Source organism: Sceloporus occidentalis, unplaced genomic scaffold, assembly GCF_023333645.1.
Source record: "Sceloporus occidentalis isolate IW3139 unplaced genomic scaffold, rSceOcc1.0.p SCAF_14, whole genome shotgun sequence".
In the NCBI taxonomy this organism is placed as follows: Eukaryota; Metazoa; Chordata; class Lepidosauria; order Squamata; family Phrynosomatidae; genus Sceloporus; species Sceloporus occidentalis.
The window spans coordinates 9,792,170-9,816,032 of NW_028316994.1; the positions used below are offsets into that span (position 1 = coordinate 9,792,170).

Consider the following 23,863-nt stretch of genomic DNA (forward strand, 5'->3'; position numbering starts at 1 on the left):
CGGGGAAGCAGCGTTTTGCTGCTTCCCCGCAGCCTGAAAAGCGGCGGATCGGGGCCTCAGCGGTTGCCGTTCTGGCAGCTGAGGCCCCAATACACTGGGGAAAGGGGCGGGTGCAGCCCGCCCCAAATGGGCGGTCTATAACCCGCCAATGTTGTGAAGCTGCTCTGAGTCCCAGTACTGGGAAAAGAGTGGGATAATAATAACAACAATAATTTTTAAAAAACCAAGCTCCACTCAAACCCTGTGTAACACACAAGTAGATAAAAGGTGGTTCAATGATAGAGCTCTGTGTGATGTGCAATAATGGTTTGGCTGAGATTTGAAACTCTTGGTAGTATGCTAGGCCTGCTACATTGGTAGGCTCACGATCTGCAGATTAGTGCATCCGTGGTTCACCATGGCCCATGTTATTTAATGGTGATGCATGGACATTGCCATCTATTGACTAATACAGGGTGCAGGCCTCCATGTTTTTCCCTTCTCTGTGTGTAATGGGGGGGGGGGGGAGAGAACTAGAACTCTGCAAACGGGAAAGGTGCACTGTAATAACTAAAACACTTAGCACAGCGGCTGCTTTGTCCTGATTATCTGAGCCTCAGCGTTCCTTGCCTATAAAAGTGATTGTTCAGTGGTTGCCTTCATTATGTCAGAGTAACCAGCTGTAGTGAATCCAAAACCCGTGTGATCCATTTTAGCCAGAAATAGCTTCCAAGGTTGTACAAAATAATGTAGCCCTCCTCACTGCAGAATTACATTCAGTTTATTAAAAACCACAATAGGAGTAGCATCTGTATCATCCTTCCCAAAAGAGTGATGCTTACATAATTATTTTTTTCAAAAGTGCAAATAAAGGCTATCTAAAAATATAAGTACCCAGGGAGGTCAAGTATTTTCTTCTCATCTATCATCTCTTCTTTCTTCATGTAAGGGGGGGTACCACACCTTTCAGTGCTGTGGCCATACCAGCAATAGTTTTGCACATATGACTTGGCAGCACACCTGTGTTAATGTATCCCATTCTACTTGCTTCATATTTGAGTCACACACCATAAATAAAACTGTCATGCTAACAATGCAGGACACTGCACTCACAAAGAACATTGCCCTGATGACATCATTGCCCAAAACTTTTTGTCACATTCACGCACATGCACAAACACACACCCCAAATGCTTCAGTCATCTGTGGAGAGATTCAATGATCACAAAACAGAAATGTCCAAGTGAGGTAAATCATCCCCACAGCTCCATCAATCTAACCTAGAAAAGGGAAATTAATCATACAGTCACCACACAAAGTTGGAGCTGGATCAAAATGTCACAGTTTAGAACAGATTGTTTCCAAAATCCTCTCGCACCATAGCTCCTTTTTTTAAAAGTCACTGAGCTGGGAGGAGGCACGGATAAAGATGGGAGCCTTAGCCAGTCCCAAAGATGTGCGTCACAAACAAGCAGATCAGCAAAATCCAAGAAGCAGAGAACAAGCTGGGTGCCATCGAACACGTCTCTTCTTCTCCATCAGTGTTCTTGATCCAATCTGTATGAATACAGACAGCAGGCCTGTCAAGGTATCCTTAAAGAGGCCTCCCACTTACTATCTGCCAGAAACCAGGCCAGGAGTTCCCCAGAATCACCCTTCAAAGGCATATAGGTAGGAGTTAGTTTAGGTCACACTAGCCTGGCCTGTGAAGTATTAAAACCTTTGGGTTATTGCACAATGGCCCTTAATGGAGCTTAAGAAGCAGCTGTAAGATTGGCCTACCAATGCAACTTGGGAGAATATGGCTCATTTAGTTTGAGGCCAGACAAACATGCATCTGTAGATTCTTGTTAGACTGAAGGAGAACCTGCTTGAGAAGCTTTAGGAAAGGCAAAATGACTGAAAAGAAAGGACAACCGAAAAGGACCAAGATGGTGGCTACAGAATGGGCTGACTTTGAAAGCTGGAAATGCAGGAGGAGAAGCAAGAAGGGAATATGAGAGGAGTGCCTTCTATGGAGCAGATTGAGTTAACAAGGTTGATGTTGTTTTTAATAAGGGATTGAGTTGAAAGAAGACACAACAGTGAAAGCAGAGATCAATCCAAAGGTATGCCCAGAAAACAAACCAGAAATTGGCCCAAGGAGGAGCTTAAGTGGAATTTTAGACTTTAAAAGCAAAATTGGAAGGTAGGCTGCCATTTGGGGATTACAGAACTGCATCATACTATGATATGAAATTCCACCCCCCCCCCCCAAAAAAAAAAATAATAAGGCAAGGTGGAGGAGGATTGCTGTAAATGAACAAGTCAGAAACTCAGGAACCAAAGTGAAACATGAACTAAAAACAAATTTCTATTGGTATACAAAAGGTATGTAGCAGGCTGCAGGCTCAAGGTGTGACTACGAGGTAAACATTGGACTGAAACTCAAGGCTTTCAAAGGAAACCTCTGCTCCAGGAGGAGGTTGCCATTTTAAAATCATAGCCAACAGAATTAAATACATTCAGAACGGAAAGCAAAAAAAATTTTGAGGTGTGAAATTGTGAAATCGTGGGACCATCCACTGAGTATGGGAGTAGGACGGGACTTTCTCCCTACACAATTTGGCAGGTTGGTATGATTTACAGAAGGTAATAGAAGCTCTGGAGGAGAAGGAAAAGAAGGGATAGGCTGGTTGTTGAAGGCCATGGGGCAGCACTGTCTGAGGGAGAGTGGCTGGGGTTGATGGGACGGCTCCAGCCTGGTGGGGGCTGGATATGATCATAACGTCCAGGTTGACTAGTAGTAGTATTGGAGCACATGCCTTCTTCAGAAACTGATTCCACATTGGCAACCACATGACTCAGCTCCACCTCTGGAATCTTCTCCTTAATCCAGTCAGCGTAGGTTGAAGTGCGGATGTAGACGCCGGGTCTGTTGGGGGCCCCGCATGCATCACCCCAGCTCACAACTCCAGCCAGCAGCCAAGCATTGTCAATACGGCAGGACAGAGGACCACCAGAGTCGCCCTAGGAGAAACAGAAGGCATTAGATGAGGAAGAAACATCGTCTGGATGCATTGGAGAACTCATGAGTTTACAAGGCCAGAGAATGTCACTTACCCAGAACTTGGAAAAGTTACTTCCTTTGGACTGCAAATCTCAGATTCCCTCAGACCCCATGGCCACTGACTAGGGCTCTGTGAGATGTAGTCCAAAAAGTGACTTTTTCCAGAGCTCTGAACCTGGGAAGGAGCCAAGCTAGTTAAGAAGTCAGTGTTGTCCAAGATACATCCTCAAGATCATCACATGTACCATGCTTTGTTTTCCATTTCTTTAAACTACACATGCATGGTCTTCCGTTTCAACACAGATCTCATGCAGTGACATAGAGCTGAGAGAAAGCTGTAATTTTGAGCAGGGTCTGCTAAAGACATTAGTGTATATATAATATTTATTGTCAATCATGCAGTACACACAGAATTATATCTATTGATTAGGGCAGGTTCACACTTAAACTCGGTACATACATTCCAAGATTGCTTGCTTAAAATAATACTTTTGTCTTTTCCTCCTCATTAATAATGTTTGCCCATTTATTTATTTATTTATTGCCTAGCCAGACCTGTTTCCCCACACTTTGATGTTGCTAGGACACAAGTGTTCCCATTTTCTTCTGTGAAATACTGACAGGTATGAAATTGCTGCAGCACCATCTTCCTCTATCATTTTCTATATAAAATGGTGCTCAGAGTCAAGTTGATTTGGATGGCTGCTGAAGCCAAATATATTCATTCTCTCTCACTCACTCACTCTCACACACAAAAAGGCTCCCCCAAATAGTGTGCCTCCTATTTACACAAATCACAATTCTTAGTAGCCTGCATCTACAGAGCAGAAGCCAACACAGACTTTATCTTAAACTGAGACCAACTATCGGCCTCTCCCAACTCCAACTGCTCTGTGTACTTTCTTACCTGACATGCATCCTTTTTTCCCTCAGCAAAGCCGGCACACATCATGTCATTATGGAGGACATGAGGCTCCTCAGGATCTGGGTTCCGGTTGTAGAGGCACTTGCAAGTATCAATCCCGATAATGGGCACTTCAAGCTGTTGCAGCGTCATGGGTGAAGGGAGGCTCGCTAAATGGAAGAAGAGAACTCAGAGTCAGTGCCCAGAGGTGGCAAAGAAATACCCTGGAGGGTAGGGAAGTGTGTAGGCATTGAGAAACGGCTGCCTTCCTCACGCGCTGAATCACAAAAGAGGTGCCAATTGTATCACATCTGCAAATACCGACTCCTTTCCTTAAAGTAGGCCATATAATACTTTGGCCTGTATGGGTTATGAGTGAAAAAGACAGCCATTCTACATACAGATTTGGTTTCTTTATGATTTGGTATTGCATATTTTTCTTTTACTGTTTTATTGTATATCTTTAAAACCACCATAAAATGCCTTGTGTATCTTTGTTTAGGAAAAAAAGGGGAGCCATAAAATATAATCTTTTAAAGAAGTATATCCCAGGTTTGAGCCCAGTGCTGAAATGTGGAAGTGGGCTTTGGAGTGACTGATTGCTACCAGCGAAGGCACAGCAATAAAACAGATCTTTTTAAGACACTGGTTTCACAGCTTCAGGACACATTTCATTGCTGAACAAATAACAGAGATCATATTCGCCAAGCTAAAATTTCTTCCTTACTAGAAGTGAGCACGTTTCCCCATCCGGTGACGGTACACTTCATTCCATTGGGAAAATTGACAGAAGACGCGGGCAGGCAGATGGGCCGGACCGTCCGAGAGTAGGAGACTGGGTCCTTAAGTTTGACAAGGGCAATATCCCCTTTCGATCCTTCATCGTCAGTGAACTCGGGGTGTTTGATCACTTCCACGATTTGCTTCACCACAATATCCGGCGTGGGGTTTTTCAGCTGGAAAGCTCCCAACGTCACTTCATACCTATCTATGGGGTTTACTCTAGAGAGAGAGAAAATAAAGCAATACGACTCCATCAAAATGCATGTCTAAGATATAAGAGGAAGGCAAGTCACTAAGTATTATTATTATTATTATTATTAACCTTTATTTATAAAGCGCTGTAAATTTACACAGCGCTGTACATACAATCTTTTTAATTAGACGGTTCCCTGCCCTCAGGCTTACAATCTAAAAAGACATGACACAAAGGGAGAAGGAGGTAGTGGTGGGGAATGGGATGAGGTCCAGCAGTTCCTCTCTACCTCCAAGGCCTGGACCAAGGCAGATGGACTGGAGGGAGGGTTTGGCTTCATAATGGATGGTTAATCTTCTACCAGGGAGGCCTGTTGGAGCTAGCCTGCCTCTCTAGTAGGATAATACATAATACATAATAGTAGGATAATACATAAGTAGATAAGAACACCTCTGCTGGATTAGTCTAGGACCTCTCCTAGTCCAATATCTTCATTTCCAACACTGACCAGGCAAATAGGAAGGACAGAAGAAATGGGAGAAGGCAATGATTGTCACTTCATCATCCTGAGCAAGTGATAGATGTATACTACTTCTTAACAGGAGACTTCATCATGGGTTAATACCCATAGGCACAACTGTCCAATATCAGTTGATATCACAAGTTAATGAAATACGTTTCCTCCATAAAGCAACAGGAAGCATGAACAACCAAAGCTCAGAAATGTTACATTTTGGACCACAGCCTCCAACTGGGCCACTAGTGTATTCTAGGAATTATAACCCTATTTTTTTTCCCTAAAAGGAAATAACAATTTCCATTTTAACACTGGGAAATGTACAAGACACTTCTCCTCTGAACAACAGTTCTCACAGCACAGCAGCTAAGACACTGAACTATGGATGGGGGAATGGAGAAAATATATGAAGGGCTTTGAATGCTCAAAAACAGCACACACATATCATCATCATCTTCATCATCCTCATCACTACCACCACCACCACCATGGATTGAGTTTTATTAGAGTAAAAAAAGTAAAATTTCTTAATGCCTTCCTTTGGTCTATTTATTTATATCCTGCCTTTCTCCAAAAACTGGGATTCAGTGATGGCGAACCTATGGCACGCGTGCCAGAGGTGGCACTCAGAGCCCTCTCTGTGGGCACACATGCTATCACCCTAGCACAGAGTTTGCCAGAGTTTCTTACTAGAAAGCCAGAGGGACTTGGCACTTTGCAATAAATAAGTGGGGTCTGGGTTGTAGTTTGGGCACTCGGTCTGTAAAAGGTTCACCATCACTGGTAGAGGCTGTATAGTTCTTTAAAAAGAACTATGAGCCCACACCATACCAAAAGTGAAATTAAAATGGAGTTAAACTATGCATAATGATAACATGATTTAAAGCTACATTTATAAATATAAAATGCATTGTTTGTATTCTCCAGATTCCAAAATTAGTACTGACACTACTACATCTTACCAGCTTAAAATCTAGGTCTGGATCTTGAATCCATCACCATTTAAATCCCCAGCTCCTAAAAGCACCACAATATCCAGTTTCTGCTTTCCAACCCTCACACCAGTATCATCCTCCATGGATGCTTCAAACTTACGTGGGGAAACAATGTGCAGCTGTGACCAGCCACTGAGGGGCAATGAGTGTGGCTCCGCAAACGTGATGGCTGTCAAAGTTCAGGTTGGCTTGCCAGGGCCACTGTCCACTTTGGGCATCCATGCCACCAACGATTCGACCCATAGAGGGGACTCCACATAGTACTGCTAAGATAAGAGATTTTGTGAGTGAAAAAAGGCATTTAAAAATCCACATCACTTTTTTATGTATGAGACAACCAAACAACAAACTGGGTTGGTGACCCCAAGTCTTACTAAGTATATTCTACTGGTATAGAAGAGGATACCCAGACAATTTCTGAACTCTTCCTTTTTAACTTAAAAAGCTCAAGATTCTACTCCTGATGGCTGGGAAAATAAACATGAATCTGTATGCTGGACTAATGGGAAAGGAACTGGTGATCAATTAAAAATAGCTATTTATAGGGTTTCCTTTGGAAATTGAAATCATGATTATGGGGAACCAATTTGGAACAGAAATAATCACAGGAAAGGAGGGGGAAGCTGGTTTAAATTCATCTGTGAGGAAATAGGATGGATAAACAGCAAGCCTCTGTTAGCTATATTCTTTGTTGTTATTATTTAAAAAAAAAAACAAGTGCAATATTCAAGTTCTTACTTCCTCTTGTGCTTATATTTTCCACAGCTGCAGAGTGGGAGCTGGAGAGAAATGCTATATAAAACAGAAAAGAAAAGAGAAAAAAACAAGGTATCAGAAGGCTATAAAGACTGTTTGCAAGATTCTGATCACAACAAGTTCAGATAACAACATGGAAAAATAATTTTTAATGTGTAAAAGGCCATGTGAAAAGATTATCTAAACATGAATCTAAAAAAATCATTTTGTATTTCAGTTTCACAACACGTTAAAAGTTACCAGGCCTCAAATGATCCTTGAAAGTCCCAAGGATCAAGCCTAGAAAGCCTGCTGCAGAATAGATGCCACCAATTACATCTTTTACTATTATTTACTTTGCTGTCTGTGCTGCCAAGATCCTCTCTCCCATTGCTGAAGTGTAATATGACTAAGTCATTTTATTGGGCCGAATCACTACAGATTGCAGGTGGATGTACTTACATGTTTAAATGTTCCCACAAGGAATGTAGATCCCTGATTAGAAATGGTTTATTTTTTATTATTATAGTTCCAAAACTACCCCAACCAATATGCTCACTATTTTTTCCAAGCTCTGATCCCTACACATAGGAAACTAATATGTTAGAGAAAAGATTAGGTGAAGAACACCTTATTGTCTTGAAATCCTCATCTGATGCCACAAGAGGCCCAGTCTCATAAAAGCTCTATCAAATGAGTCCTTCATACCCCGCTACTGTCTTGATTTGAAAGGAACAGGTCCTATCAATCCTCTGCCATCCCACTTTCAGCTGCTTTTAAAATCTCCCGATTTTCTCTCTCCTCCTCCTTCCATTTTCCCCTTTTATCCTCAGCTTACTTCAATTGCTCCAAAATGAATTCAAAGTGCAAAAGTAGTTGCCATTCAATTAACTCAGTGATGGAGAGCTGGAAGGTTACTTATCCCAATACAGTGAAGCAAAAGCAAGCTGCTGCAGCCTCTCCTAGCTCTTGTGCTCTCCCTTGTGAATAACTTTTGTCATCTTGACAACACTCTGATGTTGCTTGGCCACACATGTTCTGATTTTCATCTGTGGAATGTTGGAGGGCACGGTACTTGCTTCTGCTGAATATATAAACTGATCCTTGGATTCCAAGCAGGTTTTAATTTGGTATGTGGCTCAGGCCCAGTTGAGTCTATTAAAGAATAGCCCTCCCCTCCAGGATTCAACTGGCTTGGCTCTGCTCTAGCAGCCAGGGACATCTCCACTGTTTCAAGACATCTCCACTGTTTCAGGACCTTGCTGGTGCAAAGCTTATTTCCCCTCTCCTTTCCCCTTGTGCATTCTGTCTTATTCACACTGTAAGACTGAGTGGACAGGACATATTAAATTAACTATCTGTAAGCCAGTCTAGGAGTCTTTTTTAGTTAAAAGACAAGGTATACATTTATTGCTGTTGTGTGCTTTCACGTTGTTTCTGACTTATGGTGCGCCTACCATGGAATTTTCTTTGGAATATTTGTTCAAAGAGGGTTGCCATTGCCTTTCTCTGAAGGTGAGAGAGTAAATGATTGCCAAAGATCACTTTCTATGGATGAGTGGTCATTCAAACCCTGACTTCCTAGAGTCCAGTCCAACGCTCAAAGCACTACATCACGCTGGTTCCCAGGATATAAATAATGTAATTCTAATCTGCCTTTGAAGTAGCAGATCTGACACTGTAGAATGCAAACCATTTGTCACCAAGCCACTCTATTGATAACAACTAAGGAGCAGGCAGAAATCCAACAGGAAGATTTTTTTTTTTTTTAGTAAGGTACACCCAGTTAGGATATCAGATCAAGACAAAGACTAAGAGAGAGGAGTCTGTCAGAGTTAGAAATAAGAGTTAGACACATTGGCAAAATCAGAGTCAGAGATAGAGATGATTAGTTAGACTCAACTCGATTAGGATTAGGAGAGATATGAGTGTCTCTATGTTAGGAAAACGAGAGAGGTGTGAGTTGGAGTTAGGGTCTGTTAGATTCTAGATGTATTAAATCAGTAATTTTTGATGTTATGATCAACTTCTAGTCAATAAATCATTTTTGTATTATACATTTGTGCCTCTGAGAATGTTAAATAAGGGCTATTGGAAAGTTTGAGATCAGATACTCTGGGCCCACAACAAACTCCATCTCTATAGTGGTAGCAGTTATTTGATGGGGGTAGTGTCCAGTTGGGAAATCAAGGAATTAAATCTTGCACAGAAACTACCATATCCAACCATAACTGTACTCATGCCTTTTTTCATTTTAGGTAGTATCATCATGGTGAGACAGAGAAAAGGGTGGTTTCTCCTGGGCCATTCCAAGATTTCTTCTTCAGCTTGGCAACTTCTGGGATGAGAAGCTAGATGAGTCTCTGCCCTCCTCCTACCCCAGTTTCTCTTGCCACAACTAATAACTCCCTTCTACCCTGGCAACCAAGAAAGAACTTTCTGTGAGAGGAGAAGCTTGTCATGCCAGGGATTCCTGACTGATGAGTTGATGCTGATTGGGAGAGCACCCAGCCACAGTATCAATATAAATGGCAACAGGACACTTTGGAAGAGAACAGAGAATTGTTGCTTTGTGTCTTCAAGTCATTCTTCATTTACAGTGACTCTAAGATGGAACTATTGCTAGGTGTCTTGGCAAATTTTGTTCAGAAGGGGGTTGCCTTTGCCATCCTCTGAGGCTGAGAGACCATGACTTCCCCAAGATAACGCATCTTTTGACTAGTGCTGGTTCTAGGTATGACTCCCACTCAGTGCAGGTGCAAATTAACCTATTTGTCCTGTTTAATCTTAATTTAGAATATTACAAATGGCTGATTTGTCCCCATAGGTCCAAATGGGGATTCTTATGTAACTCACTTGGTCCCAGTGCAAAGCAAGGTAGGCTGGAGGAATAGTCTCCAGTTTTCCCAGGCGCTTTCATGGACGAACTGGGATTTGAACCCTGGCCTCCAGAGTCGCAGTCTGCTACACTATGCTGGCTCTCTGAGAATACACCAAATTTTATGTTTCCTTCTCATTCCTGAAGGCGCTACGCAATAAGAAATGAAGCTGAGCCCCACTAAGGAGCTGTATGTATGAGCCTACTTGAATTTTAAGATCTTCAGGGGAGGGTTTTCTCTCAGTCTCACTACCTTCATGGTGAAAAGGAGAGAAAGCCTTCTCAGTAGCAGTTCCTTTCTATGAAACTCTGCCACGGGAAGCTCAGTTGCCCCCCTCCCTGCAATACCTTTGTCAACAGACCCAAACCTTTCTATTTAAACACGCCTTCAGTTTTTAACTGACTGGGGCAGCACAATGTGTAGGTGCTAATATGCCTTTATTTGTTTTAAACATATGTTTAAAAGTTCGGATATCATATTTTATTATTTTTGCATTTTAGAACACTTTAGCTGTAGTGTTTTAATGCCGGGTGTGAGCTGTGTTGAGAGAAAAGCAAGATAAAATTAAATGTAAATAAAGCCTCAAGGAGAGAGAAGGTCACTCCGATTAATTTAAAAACAATTAAAATATGAGCCTTATGTAATAACAATAGAAATGAAACAACTGGAAAAACAGAAAGAAAGAAAGAAAGAAAGAAAGAAAGACCCACCCACCCACCCACCCACCCATGAAGTTAGATTGGAAGTGAATAGCTTTTCAAGCAGCATCAAAAGATTGAGGGGGTGGGGGAATGTTCATGGGAAAGGTATTTCACTGTCTTGGGACCCCCACCCAAGGAACTTCAGGTGTGACAACACTTGTTGGTGGAATAGGTACGTAAGTATAAATTAACTCTACACCTGTTGTTGTCAGCTGCCTCCAAGTCATTATTGACTTAGGGCAACCCTAAAGTGAACCCATCATAGGGTTTTCTTGGCAAGTTACTTTGGAGGGGATTTGCCATTGCCATCCTCTAAGGCTGAGACAGTATGGCTTACCCGAGGTCTACATATGTCTATTTTAGATTGCTGCAGAGAGTGGTATTCCCTTCCTCCCCCTACAGCAACTCAAGCCCTCCACAAGAGCTGTTAATGCCTGGAGGAGAGCAGACTGGACTGCAGAAGCTTCTGGTTATTTCCCTGTAGCCAGATGTAAACTGATTAAATCATCTGCTGACACCTCTGGAGATGTAGAGAACCTCAGCAGACTGTGTAATTGCTTCACATCCTGCTACAGGGACATAGCCAGATACGTGGGTGATCCCACTACTCTGAAGCAGATATGAATGGCTGGGGTGGGGGGCTTCAGTGGCTCTATGGCCTACCCAGGGGGTGGTAAATGGCTCAGTGTAATGTTATCTGTCAGGGGGGCTTTGATTGTGAGTTCCTGCATGGCAGGGGGTTGGACTGGATGGCCCTTGTGGTCTCTTCCAGCTCTATGATTATAAGACTACTATGCTATGCTGAGCCATGCAGGATTACAGTCAGTGTCCAAAACACACTGCACATGATTTTTTCTCCTTGATGTACACAAAGGACATGCTGTACTGTATAATCAAGGTGTATAATTTCAAACCATACCCTCTGCCCTGCACTTTCCCTCTCTTTTTACCATAATCACATAGGGCTGTGATTTGTGCTCTTTTGAGAAAGGAAAGAAATTTGTGCATATTTCCAAAAATACTCTTGTTCTTTCTTATCTCTTGATTTGGGCAGGTTCTAGGTATGACTCCCACTCAGTGCAGGCACAAATTAACCTATTTGTCCAGTTTAATCTTATTTTAGAGTATTACAAACGATTGATTTGTCCCCATACTTCCAAATGAGGATTCTGGTGTAACTTGCTTGGTTCCGTGGCAAAACAAGGTAGGCTAGGAATACTCCCCAGTTTTCCCAGCCATACCATGTATCTCTTTGGGAGCCAGAGCTTTGAAAATGTTACTTTATGAACCAAAATTCCCTGGACACTTCAAACAACAGGCCATTGGCTAAGAGTTGTAATCCACAAAAAGTGCATTTACCAAACTGTGGAATCCTCTGACTCTTCACACAAACATTTGAACCACTGATCCTAGTCTCCTACAGGGGCATAAACACTTTATTCACCTGTCTGCCTTCAAACCTGGGTGTGGCACAAATTTTAGCTAAGTCTCTCAACTCCCAAATAGGAAAGACCCTTCCACCACAAGCTGGAAGAAGCCACAAAACCTCACAGCCCAAATCCACCAGCAATTTGATTCCTCACAGCCACTCCTCATGCACAAATCACTTGCTATTTTGGCCCGCCATTAGCTGGTTGTGGTTATATGAGCAAATAAGGACATTTAAAAATAGATCCAGGCTCAACCGGTTGGGTTGCCTGCCTGGTGACGTGGAAGCCAACCCCACCCACGCTGTGACAAAATTTCACTGAAAGATACCGATCTGACCTGTCCCTGCTCTCTTGCACCACCCCACCTCCGAGGTCTCATCCTTTGGGGACAGTGAAGACCTAAAGGACACAAGATGGAGCTCAAATAATGTTGGAGAGATAATTCTCAGTACATGCCTCAGGGAGCATCTGTGCCATTCCTTTCAATTCTAAACTGTTTTCCCAGCAGTATATTCCAGGTGGCCAGTTTGTCATCCTGATGGTTCCAAACTGACCATCAGTAAAACACACACACATAGACAACGCAAAGGATAAATTATGATGGTCACTTTTTTGGCCAGCATGCAGCTCTGTACTTTCCCCCCATGTGTGACAGACAGAATTTCAATTGATGCAGCTCTTCTCAAGACTGAGGTACAGTGGGCCCTTGGTATCCGTTGGGATTTGGTTCCAGGACCATCGGTGGATATCAAAATCTGTGGCTGCTCAAGTCCTATTGTATACTATGGGGTAGTAAAATGGTGTTCAGTATATAAAATGGCAAAATCAAAATTTGCTTTTTGGAATTTATATTTTCAAGCTGTGGATGGTCAAATCTGTGGATAAAAAAAAATCTGTGGATATGGAGAGCTGACTGCATAACAGAATGTCTGTGTGTGCCTCTCTCAGGAACATGGAGTTTAATTTCAGGTAATACCACAGAATCACTGTCTTTTTATAATTCACACACGTCACAAACTTATTCTCCTAGGGTGGATTTGTTCCTACCAAAATGATACCACACATACCCACAAGTGGGGGTGGAACCCCAAAGTTTGCAAAAGTTACAAAGCAAAAACAAAAAAGAATTAAGTGAGGGCAAATGCTCTAAAACAGCCTCATGCAGAGAACACTAAGTGCCTGTTTAGGAAAGACACAGAAAACTAAAGAATAATAGAATATAACGGAGTTTCTTGAAAGAGAGCATAGTTGAATAAAACACTGAACAGAAGCAACAATCAACACTACAGCAGTTTCTTGCAACAATCAACACTACAGCAGTTTCTTGCAAGTCCTGTTTATCTGACCTAACTTGAATCTGCAAGGTATGCCTTGCACATTAATCTCTATCTTTGTCAATACAGGAAACAAGTTTCTAATAAGAAAGGTGTCAAAGTTCAAGCTGCCTAGAAAGATATGCCTTCTAATCCCTGGTGAAGAAACCCAGGCACTCAGGCAGAAACCCAGGTACTCAGTGTTCAGGAAAAGACAGTCATCAAATGCTCAGAAGTGCTCCTTACTTTATTCTCACCAAAATGTAGCTGGCAAAGTTATACCGGAGAACCTCAGTTCAAATGAGCCACTCCACATCCACACACTTGCAGGGCACAGAAAACAACGCATCTGATTCTTTTACTATATTTGATCACAGACTCATTCAAAGGCTCAGCAGAGGTTGATTTCAAAGTTGAGCGTTCATATACGCAAGTCCAGGATTTGCACATGCCATGGAATGACAGACATGCATTTGCACATTAACAGCACAAGACGGCAGACTGTTCCCACGGGCTCAGTTTCAAGCTTCTTCTCTTCCAGGTATCTGGTTACAAATAGTTTCGGGTTTGTTGGAAAAAAAGATAACGGGAGTTTCATACAAGCCAGTCACTGGCTGCTCCTTTTGTAGGCCATCTCTGAACTCTCTTTTACCAAGCAAAAGGTTTTTACACATGGAGTCTCTGGCTACTTGGCCAAATAGCTCTGGTATCTACCCATTTAATCTCCTTTCTACCTGCAGCCTCAATAACTGAGTATAGGCTGGACAATTAATCCAACTTAATTTCCATATCTTTGAAATGTCCCAGCACCTGTTACAAGTGATGATCAGAACCTCTGAGCATGCACAGACTATTATCAATGAATAGCCCAAGCCAACTTCCACACATCTAGAAACAGGTATTTGGATTTCCAGATCAAAGCATATGATGATCTTCTAAGACTCTCCTTATAAAAACATAAAGCATCACCTTTCCCATGGAAAGCCATTGGAGATTTTGGGCAAGTCACACTTTCTCAGCCTCAGCAGAAGGCAAAGGCAAAGCTCCTCTGGACAAATCTTCCCAAGAAAACTCTAGGAGTCAACTTGAAGGTGCGTAACAATGACCAGACATAACTTCCAACCTAAGACTGCAATGTTTTCTCTGGACACCTGTGCATTTAACAACTGTGCAGTTGGTAGAAACTCATCAAGTATAACCCTTTCTTGCACAGATGTGCAGTAACAGTTATGAAAACTTCCCTCTGGACATATTTTTGTATAGGAAAAGACAGGACATCACTCTGAAAAATTAAGTATTTTCTATTGTAGTCTGTTAAGGCACCAAATGAAAAGATAAGGGCTGCATCCACCCTGCAGAAATAATTGGGTTTGACACCGCTTTAATTGTCCTGGCTCAAGGCTATGGAGTTCTGGGAATTGCAGTCGGTTGTGGCCCCCCAGTGGAGTGACACTTCTCTCTGCAGTCTTCCTTCCTTCCTAGCTTGAGGCAGGTCCCCAGAAAGGCAGTTCCCACCTCCTCCCTTTCCAGTCTATGTTTTCCTAAAACACTCCAAGACCTTTGTCCTCTAGGAATGTCGCACCATCTCACCCCAACCCCCTTCGCCATGCACACCAAAACTGCTTTCAGGAAGAAGGCTAGAAGACCAAGATGTGTTTGCTTTCTCAGCTGAAAAGACTTCAGACCACCCATGCCACCTCCACCCACGATCACACAACTCCCACCTCACTCACACACACACACCACAGGTAAACAATATAGATTCTTAAAGCCACAGTTGCTAATCTATTCCCCAGCAGGACAATTTAAGCTGCATAGTAATGTAGGTAGTATACTAAATGCTCTTTATTTGTGGAGTGTTGTTTTTGCAGAGAGCTGATGTGGTGTAACAGTTTGAGCATTGGACTATGACTGTGGAGAGGTCAGCCTGCCAGAGATTTCCCCCCAAAAAAGCAAAAACATCTTAACTAAGAACAGAAACAGCAAAATGAAGGCCTCTGACTAACATCTTCAAAAACATTTTTCCCTCTTCTTTGGTTTGTAACACCTGGCCTGATGAAGAAGCCAGTGAAGCTTTGAAAGCTTGCAACATGTATATTGTGCATTTTGGTTGTTCAAATCAAGGTATCGCTGTTTGGTGGATTTTTGTTTGAATTTGCAAACACAGCTGCCCCCTGAATGTTTTCTGGAGACCAGGGTTTGAATCCCGGCTCAGCCATGTAAACCCACTGAGTGACCTTGGACAAGTCACACTCTCTCAGCCTCAGAGTCAAAGGCAAACTCCCTCAAAAGAAACCTGCCAAGAAAACGCTGTGATAGATTCACCATAAGCTGAAAACAACTTGAAAACACACAACAACAAATGTTTGGAGTATTTCTTTAGAGTTGCCCCTTTCTTCCAGAACATCAGGGTGTCATAAATTGTGCATCCATACAGACATAACAGAACATGATACACAGTGACAGTTATCTATCTATTTAAAACATTTCTGTATCACCTCTTAGCCTGCCAGAACCCTCCAAGGCAATGGATGATGGATGAAAACAAACAAAAATACATGAATAATATTTGTTAAAATCAGATTTTGGTACAGTTTGGCTTATCTCTGTAGCTCCTTTTAAGCCCAGGCTATGTCAGACTGTGGCAGATGGTGTAGTGTAGAGTGCATCTACACTGTAGAAATAACATAGTTTGGCACCACTTTAACTGCCATGGCCCCATTCTCCAGAATCCTGAGATTTGTAGTTTTGTGGGGTACCAGAGCTCTTTGGCAGAGAAGGATAAAGACTCTGTAAAAGTAAAAATCCCAGGATTCCATAGGTCAGAGCTACAGTGGTTAAACTGGTGTCAAACTGTGTTATTTCTACAGTGGAGATGCATCCATAGTGGTTTGAGTGTTAGCCTAGGATTCTGGGAGACCAGAGTTCAAGTCATGGGTGACTTTCAGCAAATCACATTTTCTCAGCCTTAGAGGAAATTAATGACAAATCTCCTCTGAACAAATCTTGCCAAGGTCCAAAACACTGCAGAAATATTTCAGTTTGAGATTGCTTGAACTGCCCTGGCTCAATGCTAAGGAATTCGGGGAACTGCAATTTTGTGAGACATTTTTAGCCTTCTCAGTCAGAGAGCTCTGGTGTCAAAACAAACTACAATTCCCAGAATTCCCTAGCAGTGAGTCAGGGCAGTTCAAGTAGTCTCGAACTGGGATCATTCCCTGCAATGTGTTTTGGGCCCAAGAAAATGTTGTGAAAGGGATGTCATAAACTGGAAATGAATTGAAGGCACACAACAACATCAGATTGTGATGAGTCCTTTTTAAACTCACCAGGGGATCAAATCTGGAATGGTGCGGAGGAATATGAAGGACAAGATTCTCTTTTTGCATGGACAAAGTCCTTTTTCTTAATCAATTAATAACTTGACATCCAGACCCCACAAACCACAGGCCAGGGATGACCAATGCTCCAAAGCAGAGCTTCCAGGCAAGTGTGAACCCCAGCACCTCTATTAAAGTCATTAACTCCTGCCAACGACATGCCTCTTGACCAAGAGTGAATCACTTGGATTCGTCTTCCACATATATACACCGTGACAAAGCAATAAGTTATCCTGCCTCAAGAGACATCCAGGTAAACACTCACTGACCCAGCTTCTAAAGTGTCTCAACAATTCCCCCAAATCAAATCACACGTTTCGGCTACTGATCCTGGCAGGTGGCTCATCTTTTCCTTCAACAATGGCCACTGGCCTTAGACACTGCCTACACACCCAGCAAAGAGACACAGAAGGACCCAATGGCTGCAACAACTAACTAACTGCCTGGTTGCCAAACCAGACTTCAGCCCTCAACAGGAGATGGAAATGACCAACAAGCAAAAAGACAGGGACCTAGATGAGGGGGAAAAGAAATGTATAGCACCTAGCACTCTTCTTAGTACAGTGGGCCCTTGGTATGCACTGGGCCTTGGTTCCAGGATACTAAAATCTGTGGATGCTCAAGTCTCCTTAAATACAATGGCATAATAAAGTGGTGTCCTTTATATAAAATGGCAAAATCAAGGTTTGCTTTTGGGAATTTGTATTTTTTTTTCCTGAATATTTTCAAGCCATGGAGGATTGAATCCGCAGATAAAGAATTTCTGGATATGGAGAGCAGACTGTATAGACAGACAATGGGAGCATCTATAAGGCAGTTTGACTCTGCTTTAACAGCCATGGCTCCATCCTACAGCAACCTGTAGGCAGAGAATGCTAAAGACCTTGTAAAACTACACATCTCAGGAGTCCATAGGACAGTGTTACGGCACTTAAAGTGGTGTCAAACTGCATGGTGTAGTGGTTTGAGCACTGGACTCTGGAGACCAGGATTTGAATCCTGGCTTGACCCACGTAAACCCACTGGGTGACTTGGGCAAATCTCTCTCTCTCAGCCTCTGAGGATGGCCATGGCAAGCCCTCTCTGGAGAAACTTGCCAAAAAGACCCCATGATGGGTTCACCTTAGGGTTGCCACAAGTGAGAAAGAACACAACAACAACAACAACAACAAAGCTGATGATGCTGCAAACAGGGTGACCAGATGTCCTCACCACAAAGGAGGACAAGGCACTGCAAAATGTAGGACATGCCAAATCAAAGCTAAAAACACTCTTAGAAGTATAAGCTCATCTGGACGACTCCTCCTAGACAGTGAAGGCTGAAGTGGAGGACACATCCTGGAAAAGGAGGACATCTGGTCCCTCTAACCACAGAGCTGGAAAAAGGTATTTGGGGACAAAAGCTCCCAGCCTTTCCAAAGGGCCTGGGCCATTCTGGCAGTTCTCCTCCGCCTCCAGGTATCCTTCCCAAGGTGCGGTAAAGAAGGGCGCTTAGGTTGACCAGATGTCCTCACTGAAAAGGAGGACAAGGCACCGCCAAAAGCAGGGACGTTCCAGAACCATGGAGGCCCTGACTAAAGAACAGGCTAAAAACACTCAAGACATCCATGCTGCTTAGCTATGCTCAACATGGAGGACCTTTTGGCACTTCTCCCAGACAGAGGGCTGAAATGGAGGACAGGTCCTGGAAAAGGAGGAGCTGTGGGTGCTAAATGGAGGGGTGGATTATTTTTGGGACAAAAACTCCCAGCATCCCCAAAGCGTCAGGGCCATTCGGGCAGTTCCCCTCCACATCCAGGTATGCTTCCCCAGGTGTGGGAAAGAAGTTCTAGTTCCCCTCCACATCCAGGTATGCTTCCCCAGGTGTGGGAAAGAAGTTCTAGTTCCCCTCCACATCCAGGTATGCTTCCCCAGGTGTGGGAAAGAAGTTCTAGTTCCCCTCCACATCCAGGTATGCTTCCCCAGGTGTGGGAAAGAAATTCTAGTTCCCCTCCACATCCAGGTATGCTTCCCCAGGTGTGGGAAAGAAATTCTAGTTCCCCTCCACATCCAGGTATGCTTCCCCAGGTGTGGGAAAGAAGTTCTAGTTCCCCTCCATATCCAGGTATGCTTCCCCAGGTGTGGGAAAGAAGTTCTCCTCCACCTCCAGGGCCAGATTCCTACACAGAGTAAGATCTCCAGGTAAATGTGCCTTCTCACTACTCACCGCATCCCAGCAGAAGGCCCACTCCAAGGCCCAGGTGCCCCCATTGCCTCCCCATGGCTTCTTCCCGGCGTGAAGGTGGTGCTTTGCAGCCTTTCAAATCCCGTTGGCTCCTGTGGCTGCAGGCGAAGGTGGCAGGAAGGAGCGAGAGAGAGGGAGACTCCAGGTGCTTCCAACAGGTAACCCAGCAGACAGGTGGAATGAGGAGGAGGCTGGCAGCCCAGACTCTAGCCTTGCTTCTGGGGAGAAGGGCTACAAGCCGCCCAACCTGTTGGGGGCGGGCTGGGCTGTGCGCCAGAGCCAATCAGCGGCTCGCTAAGGGGGTGCATTTGCATATTTCGGCGGCACAACTCACCTGTTGGTGGCAGCTCACCTGTTGATTGGACTTCCTCATAACTCCCTCCCTTCCCTCCTTCTCCATCCTCTTTTCAGGCTGGTTTTCTCCACTGAACGAAGGCTGCATCCTCCACTGCAGAAATAATCCAGCTTGGCTCCACTTTAGGCCAAGACACACTGCAGAAATAATCCGGTTTGACTCCGCTTGGACTGTTCAATGCTACGGAATTCTGGGAAGTGTAGTTTTGCAAAGAACAGAGCAGTTTTTCAAGGAACAGTCCCTGGCTGGCCCTGTCTCCTCCCACTTTTTCTGCTGCTTTTTACAGTGAGTGTCCCAGGCTGCCTGCAGCTGCACTGCAGAAATAATGCAGTTTGGTCCTGCCTTAACTGCCATGGCTAAGTGCTGTGGAATTCTGCCATCTGTAATTCTGAGAGCTATTGAGCCATCTTTGCCAGAGAGCTTTGTTGCCACAACAACCTACAATTCCCAGAATTATTATTAATATTAAAGATGGCATGTGCCGTGTGGTTTAGTGGCTTGACTGTTGGACTGTGACTCTTGGAGACCAGGGTGCCAGTCCCCTCTCGGCCAGATAAACTCATTGGGTGTCCTAGGGCAAGTCACACTCTCTCAGCCTCAAGAGAAGGCAATGGCAAACCTCCTCTGAACAAATCTTGCCAAGAAAACCCCAGGGTAGCCTTAGGGTCATCAAGTAGTTCAGAAACAACTTGAAGGCACACAACAACAAAATTAAAAATGACACTTACTTTATTTATTGTATTTCAGAATACAATAAATTGTAGGAGTTCAGAAGCTTCAGAATATATGTACTATAGGCTCCCTCCCCACCCTTTTAATGTCAAGAATCCTCTGAAATAGACCAAGAGATAGCAATAGGTGCAAGGATATTGATGGTATCAGATATTGTTAACTGATCTACTGATCTACAGATATTATGCTCATCTGAATGTTTAATATATTTTACATAATTGTGTTAATGCAATGGTGCTAATATATTACAAATATTGTGCAAAATGTAAAGGGAAAATGAATGGACTATTGCTATATGGCTTAGCTGGTGAGCTTCAGGCAAGAATAAGCACCAATCTGGTTTAAGGAGAGCACTTTATCCAGAATTGTGTACTTTGATTTCAGTAGGTTTGAAACTTCCTAAATCATGCACAGGATTTGGCTCTTTGACTTCTGGAGGACTTTCCTCAGGAAGAACGGTTCTGTGAATTTCTAAAGCTTGCATATTCCAACATTAGCATAAGAGAGTTGAATGGAAAACAACAGTTTACTTGCTTTGTATCACTAAATGAGTCAGTGCCAACTATCTAATCTGCTTTTGAATATGGAAATGGTTTAACATTCAGTCTTTTCAAACCTGGTGATCTCCAGGGTGTTTGAGATGGGACTACAGCTCTCTTTAGCCCCAGCTAGTATGGCCACTTGTCAGGAATGATAGGGATTGTAATCTGAAACAATGTGGAAAAAGGTTGCTCCAATCTATTCTTGGAACACCCATATTTGAATCTATTTTTACAGCAGGAGAACTGAGGCAGAAAGAGATGGACTTACCCAAATTTACTTGCAAAGTCTTTGTCTCAGACTGGATTTGAGTCCAGAAATTTTGGACTGGACCCTGCTGCGCCTATCCTTCTCTCACGGCTCATCCTGATACGGTGTCCCTTTACTTCCATTTTAAAGATTAGAAAACAAACAAGATAAGTTGCAGAAGGTTCAGGCTTCTGCCATGCAGAGCCAAGTTAGTCCTTCGCTATCTTTCTCTAACCTAGGCAGGCCATCATCAGATAAAAAAGTAGTGAAACATTAAAAATGGTGATAACCTTTATTTCAAAAGGCAAGCGTAAAAGATGTGTCATTCCACCCTCTGTGAATGTAGAGAGACTTCTTACAGATACAGTACATGCTATTGACAGCTTAGGTCCAAGGTATCTGACAGATCTCCCTGGGATCCACAAAAGAGGCCTTTTTATCAGTTCCACCACCTTCACAGATAGAATTGGTGGGAACACATGAGGGTCTTCTCAATGGCAGACCCTAGGCTTTGGAGCTCCTTACCTATGGAGATTGCCCTTCTGTCAGCAAGGGAAGACCTTTCCTCATCATTAGGGGGAAAGTAGCTTGTAAATCCAACTGGAAAAAATAAGGACTGTAGAATATGAACTGGGCTGAGAGGCAGCAATACACAGTGCTTGGAAAAGTACGGACCTTAGAATCCCACAGGGTTTGTTGTTGTTGTTGTATTTATTTGTATCCTGCACTTGCATATTCCAACTGGGTCTCAGAGCGGCTTCACAATATTAAAAGAGCAATACAATTAAAAACATAGAAAAAAGGTGCATTAACAAGAAATTCAGTTATCACAATGTTAAAATAGATAGCTATTAAAAGAATAAAAATACATTTTAAAAAGATAAAACTCTATAAAACATTTTAAAATGAAACAACATCCCAAGCCCAAGGGTTTAGCCAACTGTACGCCCCAAAAAAGTAACTTTGCAAGTTCCGGACATGGGCAGAGGAGGCAAAAATATTGTGAGGAGGGAGGGATAAAGAAATGAGGAAATGATGAGTCAAACAAAGTGAAGGCAGAAGTGGAATTTTAAAAATGACATGATTGTTATCCTATGTTTATTTTTATTTGTTGTTTGCTATGTTTTATTATTTAAATGTTAATATGTATTAATATGCATTATGTTGGAAGCATCATCTCCTCAGATGCCAAGATTGATAAAGAGATCGATCACAGACTGGCAAAGACATATAGTGCATTCGGAAGGCTTCACAAAAGAGTCTGGAGTAACAAACACTTGAGGCGAAGTACAAAAATCAGTGTGTATAGAGCCATTGTACTGTCTATTCTCCTCTATGGGTCTGAAACATGGGTCACCTATCGCCAACACCTACGACTCCTTGAACGCTTTCATCAGCGCTGTTTACGCACAATTCTAAATATACATTGGACTGACTATGTGACAAATGTTGCTGTCCTTGAGCAAGCAGGGATCACCAGCATTGAGACCATGCTATTGAGGACGCAGCTGCACTGGGCAGGACATGTTTCTAGGATGAAGGACCATCGCCTCCCCAAAATAGTATTCTATGGTGAACTCACCATGGGTCAGCGTAAGAGAGGCTCCCCAAAGAAGAGATACAAGGCCTCCCTGAAACAACACCTCAGGCTTAGCCAAATTGATCACCAACAATGGTCTGCCCTGGCCTCACATCGGGAGGCATGGAGACGCACTATCCACAATGATGCAGCCTTTTTTGAAAGCTCATGCCGAACGAATCTTGAAGAGAAATGACAACGCAGAAAGAACCGCAACCTGGAAACATCACCCAAGGAGACTTTCCGCTGTGCTTTCTGCAACCGGACCTGTTTCTCCCGGATTGCCTTTTTAGTCACCAATGTGCTTGTACAAAGCGCGGGATGAGTCCTTCCTGAATCTTCATTCGCAAAGCAAAGCCAGAGAGAGATGTTTTAATTATTGTTGTAGAATGTATGCCATAGGCAGGTTTATTTTATTTTATTCTGGTTTTTTTAACTGATCATATGTACAGTGCTGTGTAAATTTACAGTGCTTTATAAATAAAGCTTGATGATGATGATGATGATGATGATGATGATGATGATCATCATCATCTGTGGATGAGGGATCTTGTGATATTGAGAGGATGGTGTGGATATGAGGGAGACATATTGGATCAGAGATGCACAGAGAGAATGAAGTGTGTGTATGAGAGAGAACGGAGCAGGGACAGAGGCTGCGGTGAATAAAAGTGGCACACTTGGGACTATAAATTATATTAACCATGATTTCATCTCCACATCATGTTGGCCTGCCACAGGTTCCCACGGCGTGGACTCAGGCTCAGTCCTTGGACATTCCACGAGTTCCCAAGCTTTGCGTTGCCGGCTGAACAACACGTGCAGTGACTCAACAGACGTCAGGAAGCAAGAGGGAAATTAAAGGTTTCCTGTCCTGCGGCACATGAGTTGGGGTTTGTCACAGCCCACAGGTGAGGAGGCCTCAGGGGACAAGAAACGAAAGGGCAGGTGCCTTCTGTGGCTCTCCTCGCTGCCGTTCCCATCCCAGGGCTGTGTAAGGGGTGTAGCTTTCTGAGTGTACATGTTTTGCCAGACAAGTGTGAAGGCAATTTTAGATCCACGTGGAGTAATGGATGAAACATTATCCCTGCTGTCAGAAAAAGCCATATTCATTCTCGGCTGTGCACTGAGGCATGTGGCCAGTTAAAGCAGGGTCAAACTGGATTACAGTGGGTGGCACAATATTGCTGTGTTCATTCTCGGCTGTGAAATTCATACATCAAGGGTGTATGTTTTTGATTAAAGAAAAGATTTAAAAACTTGGTGGATGTGTAAAGTACACTGATTTATGAATTTCATGGACCAGCCAACTCTTTCGGCCTAACT

The 23,863-nt window shown here is 43.2% G+C and overlaps 1 protein-coding gene across 3 annotated transcripts; it reads right to left on the minus strand.

The window, feature by feature from the left end:
• Positions 1 to 690: 690 nt before the first annotated feature.
• Positions 691 to 19,324, minus strand: LOC149303849 (prostasin-like). Of its 3 annotated transcripts, XM_089480981.1 has the most exons (7): positions 13,725 to 13,813; positions 7,159 to 7,212; positions 6,521 to 6,686; positions 4,660 to 4,934; positions 3,936 to 4,102; positions 2,784 to 2,988; positions 691 to 1,536 (listed from the first exon to the last, which is right to left on the minus strand). In XM_089480981.1, exons 3-7 carry the CDS (start codon positions 6,661 to 6,663, stop codon positions 1,418 to 1,420), a joined length of 909 nt encoding a protein of 302 aa, XP_089337107.1. In that variant the 5' UTR covers positions 6,664 to 6,686; positions 7,159 to 7,212; positions 13,725 to 13,813; the 3' UTR covers positions 691 to 1,417. The 3 variants fall into 3 exon arrangements, with proteins under 3 accessions (XP_089337107.1, XP_089337106.1, XP_089337105.1); XM_089480980.1 differs by lacking the exon at positions 13,725 to 13,813 and having other exon boundaries at positions 7,159 to 7,213; XM_089480979.1 differs by lacking the exons at positions 691 to 1,536; positions 13,725 to 13,813 and adding an exon at positions 19,065 to 19,324 and having other exon boundaries at positions 2,265 to 2,988.
• Between the last annotated feature and the right edge of the window lie 4,539 nt (positions 19,325 to 23,863).